Source organism: Nansenia antarctica (genome assembly GCF_963989245.1).
Source record: "Nansenia antarctica genome assembly, chromosome: 7".
Taxonomy (NCBI): Eukaryota; Metazoa; Chordata; class Actinopteri; order Argentiniformes; family Microstomatidae; genus Nansenia; species Nansenia antarctica.
The window spans coordinates 56,407,208-56,425,475 of NC_137677.1; the positions used below are offsets into that span (position 1 = coordinate 56,407,208).

The 18,268-nt window shown below is 44.1% G+C and overlaps 1 protein-coding gene across 1 annotated transcript in view; it reads left to right on the forward strand.

Moving 5' to 3' along the window:
- Positions 1-18,268, forward strand: part of baz2bb (bromodomain adjacent to zinc finger domain, 2Bb) — a 65,104-nt gene that overhangs the window by 32,583 nt on the left and 14,253 nt on the right. The window contains exons 3-16 of the mRNA XM_080535536.1: positions 1,335-1,526; positions 4,452-4,658; positions 9,887-10,045; positions 10,550-10,728; positions 10,966-11,166; positions 11,484-12,194; positions 13,391-14,045; positions 14,268-14,555; positions 15,655-15,715; positions 16,853-16,961; positions 17,194-17,295; positions 17,698-17,908; positions 17,992-18,084; positions 18,197-18,258. Of these exons, the coding sequence (XP_080391662.1) occupies positions 1,337-1,526; positions 4,452-4,658; positions 9,887-10,045; positions 10,550-10,728; positions 10,966-11,166; positions 11,484-12,194; positions 13,391-14,045; positions 14,268-14,555; positions 15,655-15,715; positions 16,853-16,961; positions 17,194-17,295; positions 17,698-17,908; positions 17,992-18,084; positions 18,197-18,258 (3,228 nt within the window). The 5' untranslated portion in view covers positions 1,335-1,336. The remainder of the gene's footprint in view (positions 1-1,334; positions 1,527-4,451; positions 4,659-9,886; positions 10,046-10,549; positions 10,729-10,965; positions 11,167-11,483; positions 12,195-13,390; positions 14,046-14,267; positions 14,556-15,654; positions 15,716-16,852; positions 16,962-17,193; positions 17,296-17,697; positions 17,909-17,991; positions 18,085-18,196; positions 18,259-18,268) is intronic.

The window sequence follows — 18,268 nt, forward strand, 5'->3', positions numbered from 1 at the left end:
GAGCCAAGAGGAAATCATTTCTGCAACATTTCACAATAGAATGAGCAGACATTTAGTAAAGATTAAATGTGTGTCAAATTTAGCCAGTCACACTTCTCCTTAAATCCAATCTCGCATTTATATCAGAATGGGGGCATCACTGTCGGCATTTGTTTTCCGAATGCATGAGTTTCACAGTACAATTAGGAGTAAAACAAATCTTCTCTCATAGAGAATAAACTGTTGAGGCTGTCCCTTTATGTTTAGGCCTACATTAGTGTGATTACCCTAATTATTAAAGCCACCGCTGTAGTTTGTATTAGAAACACAGACACACACACACACACACACACACACACACACACACACACACACACACACACACACACACACACTCTGCAGCAGGACGGAATGGCCTTTCCAGTGCGGCACGGCTGCAGCTTTCATGTCATTTGCGTCTCATCAGTGTTGTTCCTGGCGAGGGGACGTTACTTGATATTCAGAGGATAGCTTTGTCTCCCAGATTTAATCACCCGGCCCTGCGTTCGCTGCAGAATGGAGAGTCACCAGGGAGATTTAGAAATTGTTTATGTGTAATGATACAATAACAAAGCCAGGCTGTAAAACACAATCTGGAGGCGCGTGTTAAAGGGGATTTCAGATGTTGGGCCTTTTGTGAACAGGAAGCTGTGAAGTGGCATAAATAATGGAAGAGCCAGTAGATATGGTGGTGATGAAAGAATCTTAATATGGCTTCATTTGGATGACGGGCAGACCTCCTGTCAACATAGAGATGGTAGAGATGGCTTAATGACAGCCCTCTACAAATCTGTTGGAGAGTATACTGGTAGGCATAGTGTTGAAGATTTGGAGTAGAGCCACCCTTACTGTTCCCCACTGTAGATTTAAGTGGGAGTCGCTTCTTTGTTTGTCCTTAAGAAGGGAATGATTATTGAGGAAACTTTAAAGCTGTAGGCCTATATTCACCTTAACAAAAAGGCTTGAGTGGCTTTAGTTTTACATCCTATATAAAATAACTATGAACACTCCTGTAAACCCACCCGATAAGGGTCGTGTGTTTGTGTGTGAATGCGTGCGTGCGTGTGTGCATACGTGCGTATGTGTGTGCGTAGGAATGTGCGATGTGTGATTCCTCAGTTTTTTTATCTTTCTGTCCCGTTCATTTGAATATATTCCGGCCAGTGGCCCTTGCTAAGCAGAGATATTGTTGAGGGTAATTCACATGTGAGAAGAGGGAGGGTCTCAGTGGGGGTGTGTGGTGGTGGGGGGTGCTTTTTTCTCCTCTTTTCTTCCCTTGCCTTTTGTAAGTGTGTTGATTGGATTGTGTTTGACAGATATGGAGTCTGGAGAGCGGCTGGCCTCCCCGTCGTCAGCCCCGTCCTCCGTGCACATGGCCTCCTCCACTGTCTCGTCAGCCAACTCCTCCCCTGCCCCTGCCCCAGCTCCAGCCTCAGCCCAGACACCCTCCTCCAAGTGCAGCCTAGCCCCCAGCCCTGCCAGCCTGGGCTCCCCTCTCACCTCCTGTGGTACGTACACACATATTCTCTCTCTCCCTCTCTCTCTCTCTCTCTCTCTCCCTCTTTCTCTCTCTCTCTCTCTCTCCCTCTTTCTCTCTCTCTCTCTCTCTCTCTCTCCCTCTTTCTCTCTCTCTCTCTCACTCACTCACTCACTCACTCACTCACTCACTCACATACACACACACACACTCACACACACACACACACACACACACACACACACACACACACACACACACACACACACACACGCACACACACACACACACGCATATGCCCAGATTAACCATTTGGATATCAGGCAGCAATGTGCGAACCTTCAATAATTAACATTACATTTGCACAATATCCATGTTATTTACAGTTGTCATAAACTAAGCCTAATTGTTTTGATGCTTATTGTTTATTCACTCTCGTATTATTATTCTCAGACTGCGTAATAGAGAGAGCGAAACATTCCAGTGTTAATTATTAGTGTTTATCATTAAGCCAGAGAAAGCACCTTCTCCCAGTCAGTCTCGCACGCCACCCGACAGTTTGGGGCAAAAATTGGAAAGCTGTTGCACTTAATGAATGCCAACAATTAAAAAGGGCTCTGTGTAAGACGTGCACCCTCTCGGGTGTCTGTTGACAACCTTTAGCTCCGGTTTAGCCTGTGTGATTTGACATGTCTGTCAGCCACACAGAGAGAGTGCAGCCGCCAACATCCTCTATGTTTTCTCTGAATACTAATTGTGGTCAAAGCCATTATGCAGCAAGCAGCGGTGATGCATAAGCTGTCAGATTACCCTGACCAGAAAATAACATGCAAATTATGTCCCAAACTGTGATTTGTGATCTTTTCCCCCCCCTCTTTTCTTCCGTGATAAGAAATGCCCCAAAAATGGTGTGTGTTTTTTCATGCTGTTACAATGAAGAAGCCATTAGAGATTTTTTCTCATACATTATACATTTCAACCCTCCCCCTTCCCAAAAACACCTATTAACCACCAAATGTGCTCTAAGATTCTCCAAATAAGATCTATTTTGGACAGAGCACTGAATTATGCTGAAAGCACAGTGCCACCGTTGAAGTCACGTTGCTGTTACGAGAATAGAGTACATTTAGTTATTTAAGGGATGTCTTATACCCTGTGAAAAGCAGAGGATATGACTTCTCCTTTGTTGGTTACAATCTTTAAGGGATTTGAATTACACTCAGTGGGAAAACTAGTCCCACTAGTCAGTGGGAAAATAGGGACGACACAGGCGACGTGAGAGATCATTTCAAGAACTGATCAACACTGGCACGCAATGCTGCGCGTGCCCTCAACGTCTAACGAGTGTCTACCGCCGCATCTTTACTTACTCCAAATATCTTGGGTAACAGTTGGTGTGACTTTCTGGCATGATGTCATATGCCAGAGTGTACATTCAACTAGCTGACAAAAAAGTGTCAATGAATAGTGTCTAGATACTATTGTTTTTAGCTACCTTATGATAAAGTTAAAACTTGTTTACATTTGCATGCTTGTGTATGGTGAATATATTCCAGAATGGTACTGTAGTCTCTGGAATCGTATGGTTGAATCGTATGTTAAAGTGAGCCAGCTCCTTGGATGAGCCTCTGCACAAGGTGGGTTTATAGACCAGTCACAAACCCAGTGTCAGACCATAAACGCTCAAATATAGATTGAAGGAAAATGCATTAAGTGAGAGGGGGTGTCAGTAATGTATCACATAAGTGACCCCCCCCCCCCCCCCCGACATTATATCCTGTGAGGATTTTTACTGCAGCGTAAAACAGTTTTTTCTCAGTTTCAGCCAAGTGTTTCAAAGCAGCCATGGATACATGCACTTAACCTATGGACTATTTGGTTCATGTGCATTCTTTTTTTTATAAAATGAATTTACATAGCTTTCGTTCACTTCAATATATGCATGTTGTTGTATATGAAGTGAAAATTGTATATTTCATTCCTATTTCATAACTACAGTAACTGAAGATTATTTCAGGACAGCATTTAACATTTTTATTTCATTTAAACAATCTTCTGATGCAGACATGTGTTTGGTTCTGGTTTTTGATGCATGTGTATCACCTGGCACATGGACTGGCTGCTAGAACAGCAGGCACAAGCGTTTCTGCACGTCTGTGCTGCCTGCTAATTAAGTTTCCATGAAATATGTTCCTTCAGTATTCTATCCGAGTGTGCAAGAGGAAGACACACGTGCAAGGCTTGTCTTGCAAATAACAACTGGGCTGTTGCCCGTTGATGCTCCGAAAAAGTCATCATGTGGAAACTGACATGGAACTGTACACTCTTAAGCACAACATCTCTCATCCTCCAGCTCCCGGCCTTCAGAGAGAAGCACAGGAACAAGAGTGATCTGTCAGGTGCTTGGGGGAAACCTGGGACAGCTGTCCAACGTTCCTGTGTCTGTACAGGAAATACCAAAACATGAAATGAACGTCTCTTCAAATACCTTGCCGTTTTGCCATCCAAAACATACAGTTTGACTTTCACATTAGCAAGATCTCCTATACTTGTAGAAGAAGATGTTGATCGTTGCAATAGATGCCTCAACCTCTCTAATCATATTCAAACATGAGCAAACGCGCCAGGCGCTAAAACATGCATGATAATCTCTTTCTGAATGGATTCCCAGCCTCCCAGAACTATGTTTCATATTTGCTGAAGCATGTTTGAACAGATCAAGCAGAATCTTTTTATTTTTACTACACCCCACCCCCTCTACCCCCCCCCCCCCATAATGTCTTTATTGATAATGCATAAAACATTCCTCTAACCAGATTGTAAAAGATCCTTGTGGAGACTTTGTCATGCTATTAAAGATTCAACAATCATAAGGATGAATTATTTAAGCAACATGGTTTATGTATTTTCTATTTAAATCGTCTGTGTGCTTCAATTCATACTTTTTGTTCCTCAGGACACTTGTTCCGGGCGGCGGCTGATCAACATTTCAACATGTCTGCCGTCTCGAGTGCCTTCCCCATAGTCAGCCACCCAGCGTTCGGTCTCTACGCGACAAGCTCAGGGCGCTCGGAGTTTGGAGGCCTTGGGACGCTGGGCATGTCCGCTGCATTGGCGGCTCATTCCCAGCTAGGAGCCTTTCCAGGTATGGCAGTTTTTAACACATCTTATTAGTGTTCCTACTACTACGTGTTATTGGTGGTATACTTCTTATTATTCTTTTCCCCGCTTTGGTCAAATAGCTCAAAAAGTCCCTGACCAAAAATGATATAAATTTGTATGCCACAACTAGAGAGCATCAGTAACTATGGCAGAAAGAATGACCATGATTAGACGCTATAAAGGCGCTATAATAACCAAAAGTAAATAATTAACTTCAGAATGCTGGCATTTCCACTCCGTTGGATGAACATTTATGGAACTTGGTACATATGTGTCTTTCCTCATCGGGAACATATTTGCCTCAATAACCCATAGGGTCCGCCATGATGGATTCTTCTGCAGGTGCAAAATGTGGCCAAACTTATAAAGATTAACTTAAAATCAACTGTAAGTCTGATTGGTCCAAGATTGCGTATGAACATGCGTGATGCACGTCTCTCTATAGCGTGTTCAGGGATAAGAGATCCATTCCGAAATGGCGGATAAAATGATATGAAAACAAAAAGTAACTGGGCCAGAACTTTCACATTTTCATAGATTTTGCTCTGCTAGGTAAAGTCCCTGACCAAAAATGCTATAAATGTGCATGCCACAACTAGAGAGCATCAGGAACAATGCCAGAAATAATGATAATGATTAGACCATAGGTGGCGCTATAATAACAAATAGAAAATCAAGTAACTTCACAATGCTGGCATTTCTACCCCGTTGTATGAACATGTATGAAAAAATGTGTGGAAAATTTGGCCAAACTTCACTTAAAATCAACTGTAAGTCAGATTGGTCTGAAATTGTATATGAACATGCGTGGTGCACATGTCTCTAGGGTGTTAAAGGATAAGAGATCCATTTAAAGATATTGGACATTTTCAAATGCTCTGAGAAGTCGACAGGCTGATAGAGGGCACTACAATGTGTTACTATGTCGAAGCATTTGAAGATATCTCAAAAAACAAGGACATTACAGATGTTATTTTATTTTTGAAAGTAATGACACTTATGAATACAAGAGGACAGAGGTCGCAGGTCGCAATTAGCTAGCTATGTTTTCTGTCCAGCCTTTTCAATTTGAACCCGAGCGCAGCGAGCAGGACAGCAGAGAAGACATTACACAAAGGGACATAATCGCTGGTGTCTGTGCAGCAACTGTCAACCAATGCCAACCGAGATGGAGAGTGTAAACAAACTTGTTGTAAAGAGCACAGAATTCTGTCCGCAGCTGTTCAAGGCAAGTTGACGTTATTGAACTATCGTTTTATGATAAAGCGTAGTCTTCTTACCTTGCCTCCAATGCATCTTTGGAAAAGTGGCGAGAACAAAGACGTGCATCTTTATGCAGTCGGGTTCGTCCACATCCACCTTCCCACTGCTTTCTCCTCTTCCGCTCATTCACTAACCTTGTCATTGCCTCTATGCTGTATATTGATTCCATTCAGCTTAACATTATATATCATTCACAAATAGCCTACACAGACAACTTTACTCTGGTTCATATCACTTAACATACTCTATAAATATATTGAAAACATATACCTCCCATGTCTGATTAACAATGCATCTTGGCACTACAATGTGTTACCATGTTGAAGCACTTCCAGATATCTAAAAAAACAGGCCTTTTGAAATGTGACATTTTGGCTAAAAGCTAAGGCTAATGCTAATATAGCACTTTAAAACTCATCTTTTCATTACCGCTTGTCCTGATTCAGTCAGATGGGGGTGGCATACTGTGCTAGGCTTGCAGAATATAGTGTAAGCACATTATAAGTAGTGAAATGCTTGACATAAACTATAGAACATGGTCATTAACTGGAGAAGGGTAATCCACAATGCATTTTCGTATTTACGCTTAGTGTATATTATCTTCATAGCATAGTAGCCTATGTACATCAGGCCATAATTAGGTGATTTGTACATTACAGGCCCGTGGTCCTAGTTTCTAGGTTTCTAGTTTTTAGGTCCATATTTCATAATATCATAGCTTAGTATATCATGAGTTCAACTTGGCCCATATTAGGTGAGTGGTCTACCCCCCTGTCTGTAGGTCTACCCCGTGTCTGTCAATCTCACCCCATGTATGGTTATATCTGTAGGAACACCCCATTGCCGCTTGCGGTTATATTTATTAATTGTATCTACTCCAGGGTTTCCGTTAACCGGTAATTCCCGGACTTTGTCCGGTATTTTTTTTTGAAGTCCGACAAATTGAAAACTCGTCGGACATAAATGTCCGGTGAAAATAATTCCCTCTAAGCACAATTTGAATACAATTCGCTAAAGTTCACATTCTGATTCCTTCTATTTTAAAAAAAAGACGAATATATAGGCTATGTATTTATTTTATTATGATATGATTTGACACCGGCATGATGATGACTCCTAATGTGTAGGCTGCCTATGCGAAACAGCGGTTGTTTCCGGTGTGCGCTATAACTCGTGCACAATCGAGTCGAGGCAGAGAGGAGGATAGCGATGTTTCTCTCTGTGATAGTGTGATTATGCAAGCCTTTTCTGAAAGGGATGAGAACCCGATTGTTTCAGCTTCTCCCAGGGAGAAAGTGGTAGAGTTACCATCCTCCCCGAGTCCTACCATACCATCCGCTGACAGCCTATCTCTGCCTGTAACCGGCGAGCGATTGCGTGTCGCTCAAGTAGCTGATCAGTCATTAAACAAATGTTTTTTACATGCAGCTAGTGAGGAATCTGAAATAGGGGGCAACGTAGTTTATTTCCTTAACGATGGGATATTAATGCGTAAATGGTCTCCTCCTAATGCAAATGGTTGTGAGTGGAATACTGTAAAACAAGTGGTTGTGCCTGTGGGTTATAGACAACAGGTGTTATCTGTAGCACATGAGAGCCAGTGGTCAGGACATTTAGGTATAACTAAAACTTATCAGCTGATATTGAAACATTTCTTTTGGCCCGGACTGAAGGCGGATGTTGCCAAGCACTGCCGCTGTTGCCATACTTGTCAGATGGCGGGTAAGCCTAATCAATCCATTCCACCCGCACCATTGCATCCCATTCCTGCTATAGGGGAGCCATTTGAACGTGTAATAATTGATTGTGTTGGACCTTTGCCTAGGACTAAAAGTGGAAGTCAGTATTTGCTCACTATTATGTGCGCTGCTACTCGTTTTCCCGAAGCTGTTCCGTTGCGTAACATATCAGCCAGCTCAGTGGTGAAAGCTTTAACAACGTTTTTTTCCACATTCGGTCTTCCTCTTGTTATACAATCTGACCAGGGCACTAACTTTCAGTCTAAGCTTTTCAAACAAGCCCTAAGAACGTTAGGGGTACGATGTCACGCCAGAAGCCTACATGCTTGCACTGTTCAATAAAATGTTATACATCTAGACATTGTGGTATTTCTTTATATACGTATCCCAGCCTGCCTATTGTTTCTCAATAAACAGTTATGTTCTCCTCATTGACATACTCCCGAGTCCGATTAAGTATGATTTGACAGGCAGCTAAACGAAATGCCTTCCCAACCAGCGAGACCTGGTTATAGAAATGACATTGTTTTATTGATAAAAAAAAGGGTAAAACTGGAAAGAGAAAATAGAAAACTCACATTAATCCCAAACAATTTAACAAACTTCAGTTAACGTAATGTGGAGTCTGTTCATTGATCGATGCTGTCTGTTCAGTTCCCAGTGAGGCGCCCGTTCAGCGCTGGACATAATGGCATAGCGCGCATGCGAATCATGTTATATTATTATATATTATATAGCTCGCATCTAATCGTATCGGATGAGAAATAGACATTAAATGGCATATATAGGCCGCTACACAACAGTAATCACCGCGACAAACAGCTATATTAGTTTTTTTTTTTTTTTTTTTTTTTTTTTTTTTTATATTTTAATATGATGACCGGAATATATCACGTTTGTCCGGTAAATCGAAATCTTCCCGGACACGATGTCCGGCGGCAATTTTTTCTAACGGAAACCCTGATCTACTCTGTCTTTTTTTTCAGTCAGGATAGTCCACTAAATACTATTTAGGGAGCACACTTGTTTTAAGAAAGATCCTTAATTCAAATCTGTCAGTCAATAATGCATTTAAGAATTATTATAAATTACAAATACACCATGTTTTGTTGTTATTAGTTCATCAGTTCCTCCTACCAGTGTTCAGAATCTCTGTTTAGCCCTATAGTACCACACTCTCGCTGTGAGCTCAGCTAGCATGCATCACCTTTATGATATCGTCCATCAGTTCAACAGGCAGCATTCGGGCATTGACATTTATAGATTGGGAAGGTTCACAGCATCACCTTGACCTCAGAGGAAGCTAGATTGGACACTGTCACACATTTCTAGCATATTGTTTTGTGGCATCACATGTTCCTTTTCTGTCACTCAGACAATAGTCACCCTATAATAGTCACCCGATAGATCTTGTCTATCTCTAACACTGTCCTAAAGAGCATTTTTATTCATTGTAATGATGACCCTAAACAACCCTGTCTTTGTATGTCAGAACACAAATTATTCAGGTAAACCTGCAATTATCATATTCATCAAGAGCAACAGACTCAAAAATGTTGCCATTTTAAAGGGAATGTTGGTGGGAGTGTGTATTGTTGCAGCTGTGAGATGTCCAGTATTTACAGGGTGCAAATCTGGAGCCATTCTCTGGGATGAGCTCATGAGAGTCTGCTTTGAATTTACAATTCTCAACATGTTTACAATAAAGGGATGAAATCAGAGTCAGTGGAATGCATTGGTCGTCTATTGCGATTCACTCAGTTCAAAGAGAAGTAAAAGGTTTGAGCAGGCCTGACTAACTATATAAAATGTGTGTAATCTTAGAGATGGGTAAATTGCAACTTGGAACAATTAGATCTTGGTCTATGCACATGTTGTAATGTATATCCTTGACTATCTTAACTCCGGGTGTCTCTCTCTTGAAAAAAAGAGGTTTGCAACTTCGAGATTACTATATTAGATTAAATAGTTTTCAATATTAGGTTTTTATGGATGACTAGGGGGGCGGGGGGGGATTATCTGTAGTGCTAAATCATATGGACCGACAGTAGATGCAGTGTGAATCCCAAAGATCATGTCGCTCACGTGTAAAAACTGCGTCGCTCGTGTGAAAACAATATTTTCGATTTGTTGAGACTATGGCAGGACAAATTAGACTATGGCGGGCTGCCACAGTCTAGGTAATTAATGGGCAACACTGCTCCTCTCTATCTCCTCCGTACCCCAGACTGGTGGCGGCCGTCCGAGGCTCAAGGGCACGGAGCGGCAGCCTTCTTCCCCCCTCTGCTGGGTTTCCCGCCCATGTTCGCACATCCGTTGCAGAGCCACGATCCCAGCCCCTTCCAGTCACGGACCCCCAGCAAGAACGGACGAGGCAGCGCCAAAGGTTTGTACGTGCACGCACACGCACACACACACACACACACACACACACACACACATACACACACACACACACACACACACACACACACACACACACACACACACACACACACAATCCTTGTGTTTTCCTAGCCTGAAAGTAATTCAATGCAGCAAGGGGATGTTTCCATAAAAGAGAATTATGTCTTTATGGGCACAGGTACAATATCTAATATTTTTAATTGACCCTAGAGGCAATATCAGGACATGTAAATGCATAAATCAGTTTGTAAGCAGGTGCTGGGTGTTTCACTAAGAATATATTAGACCAAGAAATCCTCTCACTAACATAATGAGATTTGTCCTTTTAAGTGCTTTGCCAATTTTGATAACTCATAATTTTTGAGAACTCAAGATCGTCCTTCCCCTTGTTTCTCAATATCTCTTTCATGCCTTCTGTACTACTGTACAGTTATTTGATCCTGATGCCAATACAATCTAACAGTGTCTCTACTCCTGACTTTAGGTGTGAATGGAGCGGTGAATGGCAGCAGTCTCTCCACCACGGCCAGCAGAAGCCCCACCACATTCTCAACACAGGGGACAACGGAGAAAACAAAAGCCACAAACGGTGGCGGCAGGCGCAAGAGCAACCAGGATGTGAGCCTAGTGCAGGAGAAGATTGTACAGAAAACTAAAGACAAGGTTAGTATCACCAAACATACAGTATCTGTCAAGAGTACTACAGTATCTCACAAAGAGGAGTTGGTATCTTCACAAAACATTGTTGGGACAAATCATGTTGGGCTATGTTTAGAACTGAAAATGAGTTTGATACCCTACAGCCACATAGGTGTGTTAGATTGAGACCTGTGCTGTTTAATTGAACAAGTGATATTGTGTTTCACTATTGATTTAAAACGACTCCCATCACTGTCGCAGAAACTCCCCAAGAAACCCATGGAGACCTCCAGCATCAGTGGCAGTGAATCAGGATCCTGCTCCGATACCTCTAGTGATGGTGTGAGCAGCAGTGACTCAGATGACCTAGAAGAGGAGGAGGACGACGATGATGATGATGAGAGCATTGACAGTGAGGATTCTGATCTGGAGAAGGACAGCCGTGTGAAGAGGAATGTAAAGGTATGTGTTGTGTTTACTTCCAGAACACAAGACCCTCATATCTTATTTCAGTATTATTTGGTATCTGAGCTCATTACATTGGGTATGTTACAAAGTCAGTGTGTTTTCATTTTTCCATCATACAGTAAGTGTCGCTGCTCTCTGTGAATGTTAATCTCAGTTAAATGTCAAGGGCAGCTCCACGGGCGGGTGGTGCTCTGGGTGTCCGACCGCGCTGGCCACCAGGTCTGCCACTGTGGGCTGTCTGAGTCAGAGCTGACGTGACACCGTCCTCCCCTCTACTCTTTCTCTCCTCCTCCTCCTCCTCCGCCTCCCAGGGGCTAACGCAGAGCACTGCCGACAGCAAAAAGGACCGACCGTACACTGCTGAAGGCCAAAAGTCTCGGGACAACAGGAGTGGTCAGCCTCGGAAGCACCGACGCGACGATGCCCCTTTCCCTGGCCGCTACCCCCTTCAGCCCTCCCCTCAGCCCCTGGCCCTGCCCCTGGCCCTGCCGCACTCCACTGCCCTGCTCTTCCAGACCTCCAGGACCTCCAGGGAGGAGGAGCTGAAGCAGCACACCAGTGTCATCCAGGCCACAGGGCTGGCAGCCAACGCCAAACCCCTGGCTCTGGTCACCCAGCCACGCAGGGAGGCGTCGCCTCAGCACCGCAAGTCCTCACCCAAGCCTTGCTCCCTATCCTCCTCACCCAAACCCTTCTCCCTGTCGTCTTCGCCCAAACACAACTCTCTCTCTTCCTCTCCCAAACCCCTCTCCCTCTGCTCCTCACCCAAACCGCTCTCCCTCTCTTCCTCACCCAAACCGCTCTCCCTCTCTTCCTCACCCAAGCCCTTGTCTCTCTCCTCCTCACCCAAGCCTCCCTCTCTCTCCTCCTCCCCCAAACCACCAACTCTCTCTCCCTCACATAAACCCAAGTCTCTTTCCCACTCCCCCAAGCCACAAAGCCTATCGGACAGTCGAAAGACAGGCAGCAGGAACTTCTTAGATGAAACCTTGTTGCACATCAACAATTTTAGATTACAACAGGTGAGTCTAATGTTCTCCTGTGTGTTTTCTGCATTTGTGCAGTTTGGTCCTTGTGTTCCGCTCATTAAATAACAAAACAATCGCCAGATCCAGATAATGGCCGAGGCACACGGGAAGCGGCATATTGGCCGGCCGCTTCCGAGGGGGGGTATAGGAGTATTTCTGGACTAGGATCCGTCGCGCAACACCGCCCCCTGGGGTGCCGGAATAACGGTACTGGGCTCGAGGAGCCAGTCAGCCTAGTCTGCCTGGCGCCCTCCTCTGGGACTGCCGGCCACGGGGTCGGGCGGCGGATCCAATGCAATAGGCAGGGGATAATTGGATGCTAAGTTGGGTTAAATTGGCTACCAAATTGGGTGAAAAAGGGATAAAATCTGAAAAACAAATTTTAAAAATAAAATAACAAAACAAGTCAGTCAAGTCAGGTCAGTCAGTAAATCAGTTATATAGCAATGCAGAACTGATAATGCTTTTTTTTTTTTGGCCTTTTTTGCCTCAGCTCGAGCTCTTTGAGAGATTTTTTTGTATGGTTATTTTAGTATTCTCAATTTCTTCTTGACTATCATTGCTTCTGACATGCAGATTTGAAAAGGTCAATGGGTTCCCTCTCAACAGAAAATGAAACGTCTAAGCACTGTTATCAGCGGCTTGATTGTGTTTCATGCTGGGTTGGCCTGTACATGACTGAAAGTGACAATGCATTTAGCTTTATTGGAAATACTTCACTAAAGCTGACAAGCAATTAACTCTGCAATGCTTTAGGAAGCTTGTTATTATCAAGAGAGAAAAATCTGCCTTTTTCAAAGGATTCAATTATTATTGTTACGCGGAACAGTGGTGATAGTGTGTCAATCTATACTAAGACCTTTTTGCAACAGGCTTTAATTCATTCAATATGATGCCATCGTCAAGCCGAAAGTGAATACTAGCTGAAAGCAAAGAGAAAAAAAACAGGGCAGAGAAATTAACAACATTTTGATATTCTTTGTACACCTTTTCTGACATTGACTTGTTTTAATATGCCTCATGTGGAGAGACCCTATTCCGCATTGTCATTCTCACTGAACATAATACAAGTGCATTGCATATTAACTCCACCATTCACAATCTGTATTAATGAAAATGAGTGACAGCTTGTATAATTACTTCCATCTTTTTCCTTTTTCTTTTTTCTTTTTCAGCCCTTCCTCTCCCAAGAGCACTTCAAACATGCCTTCCCTCTGCCACTGAAGAACCAGAACTTATTCAAGAGCCAGAAAAAGATGGCGTGCTCCTCATCTCTACCACCGCCCAAGCTGTCTCCAGAGACTCTGGGCAGCCACCACAGCCTCCCCCCCCCATACACCAACCACTCCAACCTCTTCCTAGCCAACTCTCTTCTGGCCCACCATAATCATTCCCACCCCCACCTCAATGGAGTCATCCACAGCACGGTCCAGGAGGCCCCCCTGGCCCTTATCACCAAGCCCCGCAGCCAGAGTCGGACCTCCAATAACAAGCCCCTCCTTGGAGCCACCAGCCCACCCTTCTCCATGCCTGTCAACCTGAGCACCGGAACCAAGGAGCAGTGTTCCAACTCTGGGGCTCTGGGACGGGCCTCTACCTCACCAGGCCTTGCCCACCACAGGCCTTCTGGGAAGAGGAAGGCCCAGAAGGCGGCCCAGCACACAAGTAAGGGTGCCACCAAAACCCACCTGTCATCCTCCCTGGGCGACCTATTCAAGGCGGGAGGCATCGAGTCTGACATCCCCAGCAGCAGCAAGGATTCTGACGACTCGTTAGAGGATGAGGATGAGGATGACGACGATTTGGATGAAGATGATGACGACGATGAGGACGACAGCCTGTCGGGTTAGTTAGTTCCGTACTTTTAATGGTATTAAGAAATTTCAATACGGCTGATATCTGTTATTAATTGTAATGCCTCACTGCCTCTTCAGATAATAGAAATATTCAAGGGTTTTTTGGAGAGGCCCGTGGTTATCAGTCAATGTGTGCTTGGATGTGAGATGAATGTTAATTGGGTTCTGATGATTTCTCAACTCTTTCCTCTCACACTGGTATCCCCTGCAGAGTCGGAGAGTAATCTGGAGAGCGACTCGGACGGCTCAGAGGATGACGTGAAGGAGCACGACGAGACCGAGACAGACACGGACGCTGAGAGGACCCCTCTGAAGCTCACCAAAGGCCCCTCCTCTCTGTTCAGTACTGCCACCAGCCTCTCAGCCGGCTGCTCCCCGCTCAACCTCCAAGTCATCAAGACCCCCGGCCTGCCCCCAGCCCCCACCGTAATGACCAGCTCAGGCGCACTAGCCTACCACAGTGCCCCCTCCTCATCATACTCCCTCGGCACACTACCAGGTAACAGTGGGAATTACATTTACATTTTTGACATTTAGCAGACGCCTTTATCCAAAGCGACTTACAACAAGTACATTTATCTAAAGCAAGTGAATCATCTATACATCAGTCATCCGAAGAAAAACAAATATATACATTTGAAGAGAGACATGACAAGTACTGTAGAAGCAATGAGGAGAAAATTCTTTGAAAAGGAGGTACGTGAACAGTACATGAACTACATAAGACCACTGAGTCACGTTTTCCATTACAAAACGGTTTGCTACGTTGTGCCCTACTGAAGGCGACCCAACAAAGAGTCAGTATCCGTCACTACCATGGCCTTGTGCCTTAAAGCTGACTGTTATCTGCTCCTTCCCTTTGCTTAGTCAGACTATCCATCCAGGGAAAAAAACTATAAAAAATTCAGCAGGAAAATATTGTTCACTCAGTGTACAATTAGGTCTCTGGTTGACATGTTTGTTTCTGAAGACCCACTGCAGGCCTTTAAGTCTGTCATTTACCATGACATTTAGTAAATCTGGTAATGGCTGAAGCACAGGGTTGAAACCACATGATTACAAGAGGTTGACTCTTGTTTTACCCAGCATCATATTGACATTGTTTTCATCATCATTCAGTTCCATTACCTCATAATGATTTTCAGTTTTATTCTTCCTTCATCTCTGTTTTGACATGGTCAATTTGATATGCTTTTTGTTCAATGGTGCATAGATCTGCCCATTATGTTTTACAGTGGTTTAAAGGTACTGTATTCGCTATGGTTGTGTCATGGTAAATGTCTCTTTGAGTGAAACACGGAACGGAACAAGCTGAGATTGTCTTGGAGGATTACATGCTATCTGACAGGTTTTCGAAGCCCCAGTATTCCCTCCAGACAAATGAATTGACACAGGATTTTCTTATTTTAGAATAAGGGCACCTCTGCAAACACAGGTTCAGGAACGTTTGCTCAACGTTTACTGAGGTCACAGTGGAACTGACTATTGTAATGAGTCACCTCCTCTTCTCTCTCTCTCTCTCTCTCTCTCTCTCTCTCTCTCTCTCTCTCTCTCTCTCTCTCTCTCTCTCTCTCTCTCTCTCTCTCTCTGTCTCCCAGGATCAGGAAAGAGAAGAAGAGTGACGGATGAGCGAGAACTGCGAATACCTCTTGAGTTTGGGTAAGATATTAGTACACACACACACACACATGCACAAGAGACAAGAGAGTGCAGTGTATAACGTAGTCCCTTAAACAACACAGATGTGATGATGATGATGATGATGACGACTAAGGGGCTCCAGGGACCCAGATGATTGTAGATCCCAGTCAGGGAAGTTCCTTTTACCAGAGCGATGACAACACAGTGTCTATAGGGAGTACAGTAAACAGCCCAGCATCTCTCCATACCTCCCTACCAACCCCGGGCCTGACTACTAACAGAGGGCAGAGTAGCCAGGAAATGAGGCACTGCAGCCCAGATAGGAGGGATTAACCACATCCAGCCTCAACACAGACACGCAACATTAGCAGCGCCCCTCCTTCCCCAAATGCTGCAGATCAGGGCGTCTTTCATCTGCTGCAGGGGATGTTTCTCATCAGCAGGTTCAGAGGGATAAGAGAGGTGACAAGCCTGTATATCTATCAGTCCCTACTCCGTACTCTGTTCTGCTCCGCATAAGGGCCACCATGCCGTTCCTGTTAGGAGATGGCTGCTCTCCAGAGGAGCCGAGGGAACAGTGGTGTTCCTCCTCTTGGCACGCGTCCACTCAGGAGAGTCTGATTACTGTGGGAGTCATAGGGCACACGGGGCAGGCCAGGCGGTGCAGAGGGCACAGCTGTAATGGCCTCATTTAGATAGCTGACCTCATGAACAGAAGGTTCTGCTGATCTGCAGGCAGGCAACTTAGAAGAGTGATACAGTTCTGATACTGTTATGAAAAGTATTATGAAAAATATATTGCAAGATGGCAGAAAAGAGAGCAAAGAGTATGGCTCCTGTCTTTTAAAAAAGAACAACTATAGAGGTATTGAAGCACTTTGAGCTGCAACGTTTGCAGGAAAAGTGCTGTACAAATAAAAGTTGTTGTTGTTGTTGTTATTATTATTATTATTATTATTATTATTGTAGCAAACAAATACTGTTGACTATTTATACAGCACTCTTCTAGCCTCTATAATTAACATGGAAACAAATAAACGCTCAAACATTACAAGGGCTGCCTTATATTAGATACTGTTTTACTTTTGTTTATGTATCATATTCCTGTACAGTACCTGAATGTCCCTATATCCTCCCTCCCTTCCTCCCTCTCAGGTGGCAGAGAGAGACCCGTATCCGGAACATGGCTGGCCGCCTGCAGGGAGATGTAGCGTACTACGCCCCATGTGGGAAGAAGCTTCGGCAGTACCCTGATGTGATCAAGGTTAGCTAATCCCTCAAATTCACTCCATGGCTTTCAGAGTTCATTAGTACAGTATACTCTTTTGTCTAACTGTTATTCATTGGATTCAATGGATTTAAAGCTGATGTCCATGATTGAGTATTTTCAACACACAATTAACAGCCAAAACGACTAAGCTGCTGTAAATGTTACACTTAACACTCTTTTGTTTGTCACACCAAAGCCATATCTCTCAATTTCTCTCCTTTTATAGTATCTATCCAGAAATGGAATAAGTGGCATCACACGCGATCATTTTAGCTTCAGTGCGAAAATAAGGGTTGGTGACTTCTATGAAGCCAGAGAAGGACCCCAGGTGACTGTCTCTATCTATCGCCAGTATTTCTTTCACATCTATTCCAAGGTGCAAGGTTCTGTAGCGCAGGGTCATCCGTAGCCTCAAGTACTGTGTACTGTATGGAGGAGAGGAATGTATTAATGAGTTCATGTTACCTTCAGGAAATGTCTCTAGTTAATAGTGAATGTAGCAAAAACTATTCATAAGTAAGACTCTTATTTAAACTTTATATTGCACCGGTTAATGAGTTCACATTTCAATTTAAGCTTTTTTCTCAAACCCAGCCAATATCCATACTAAGATCATTCCATAGACGCTTGCAAATTCTTCTTCTTATAACATTTTTTCAAGAAGGCCATTCATTGTAAGACATGCACAGGTTTTTTTTAACTATGGCTGGCTCTCCCTCTCCTATCCAAGGGTCTGCAATGGAGCTTGTTGACCGAGGAGGAGGTAATTCCTCGTATCATTGCGATGGACGGGAGGCGCGGGCGTTCCCTCAACCCCGAGCACCTGCTCTCGGGTGACGGCTCACCCGCCAGGCGCAGAAAGGGACGTCACCCCAACGTCGGCGAGGCCGAGTTCTCAGGTGCCTCCGACGCCAAACTACTGCGAAAACTGGAAGCTCAAGGTCGGTTCATTTCCTTACACGCAATAATGAGGCCTCTGTGATACCACTAACGTACAATAATGACACCTCTCTCATTGTTGCAGAAATAGCTCGACAGGCAGCTCAGATCAAAATGATGCGGAAACTTGAAAAACAGGCTCTGGCGCGTGTAGCCAAGGAGGCTAGGAAGCAACAAGGTAAACAGCTGCTGTCTCCTCTGACTGTTAGACCGGCTCTTGACAAAGCCATTCAGTTATCCACCACAGACACTGTACAATCCTAACCTTAACCTCAATCTGTTTCTGTCAGCGATCATGGCTGCTGAGGAGAAGAGGAAACAGAAGGAGCAAATCAAGATTCTCAAGCAGCAGGTGGGAACTC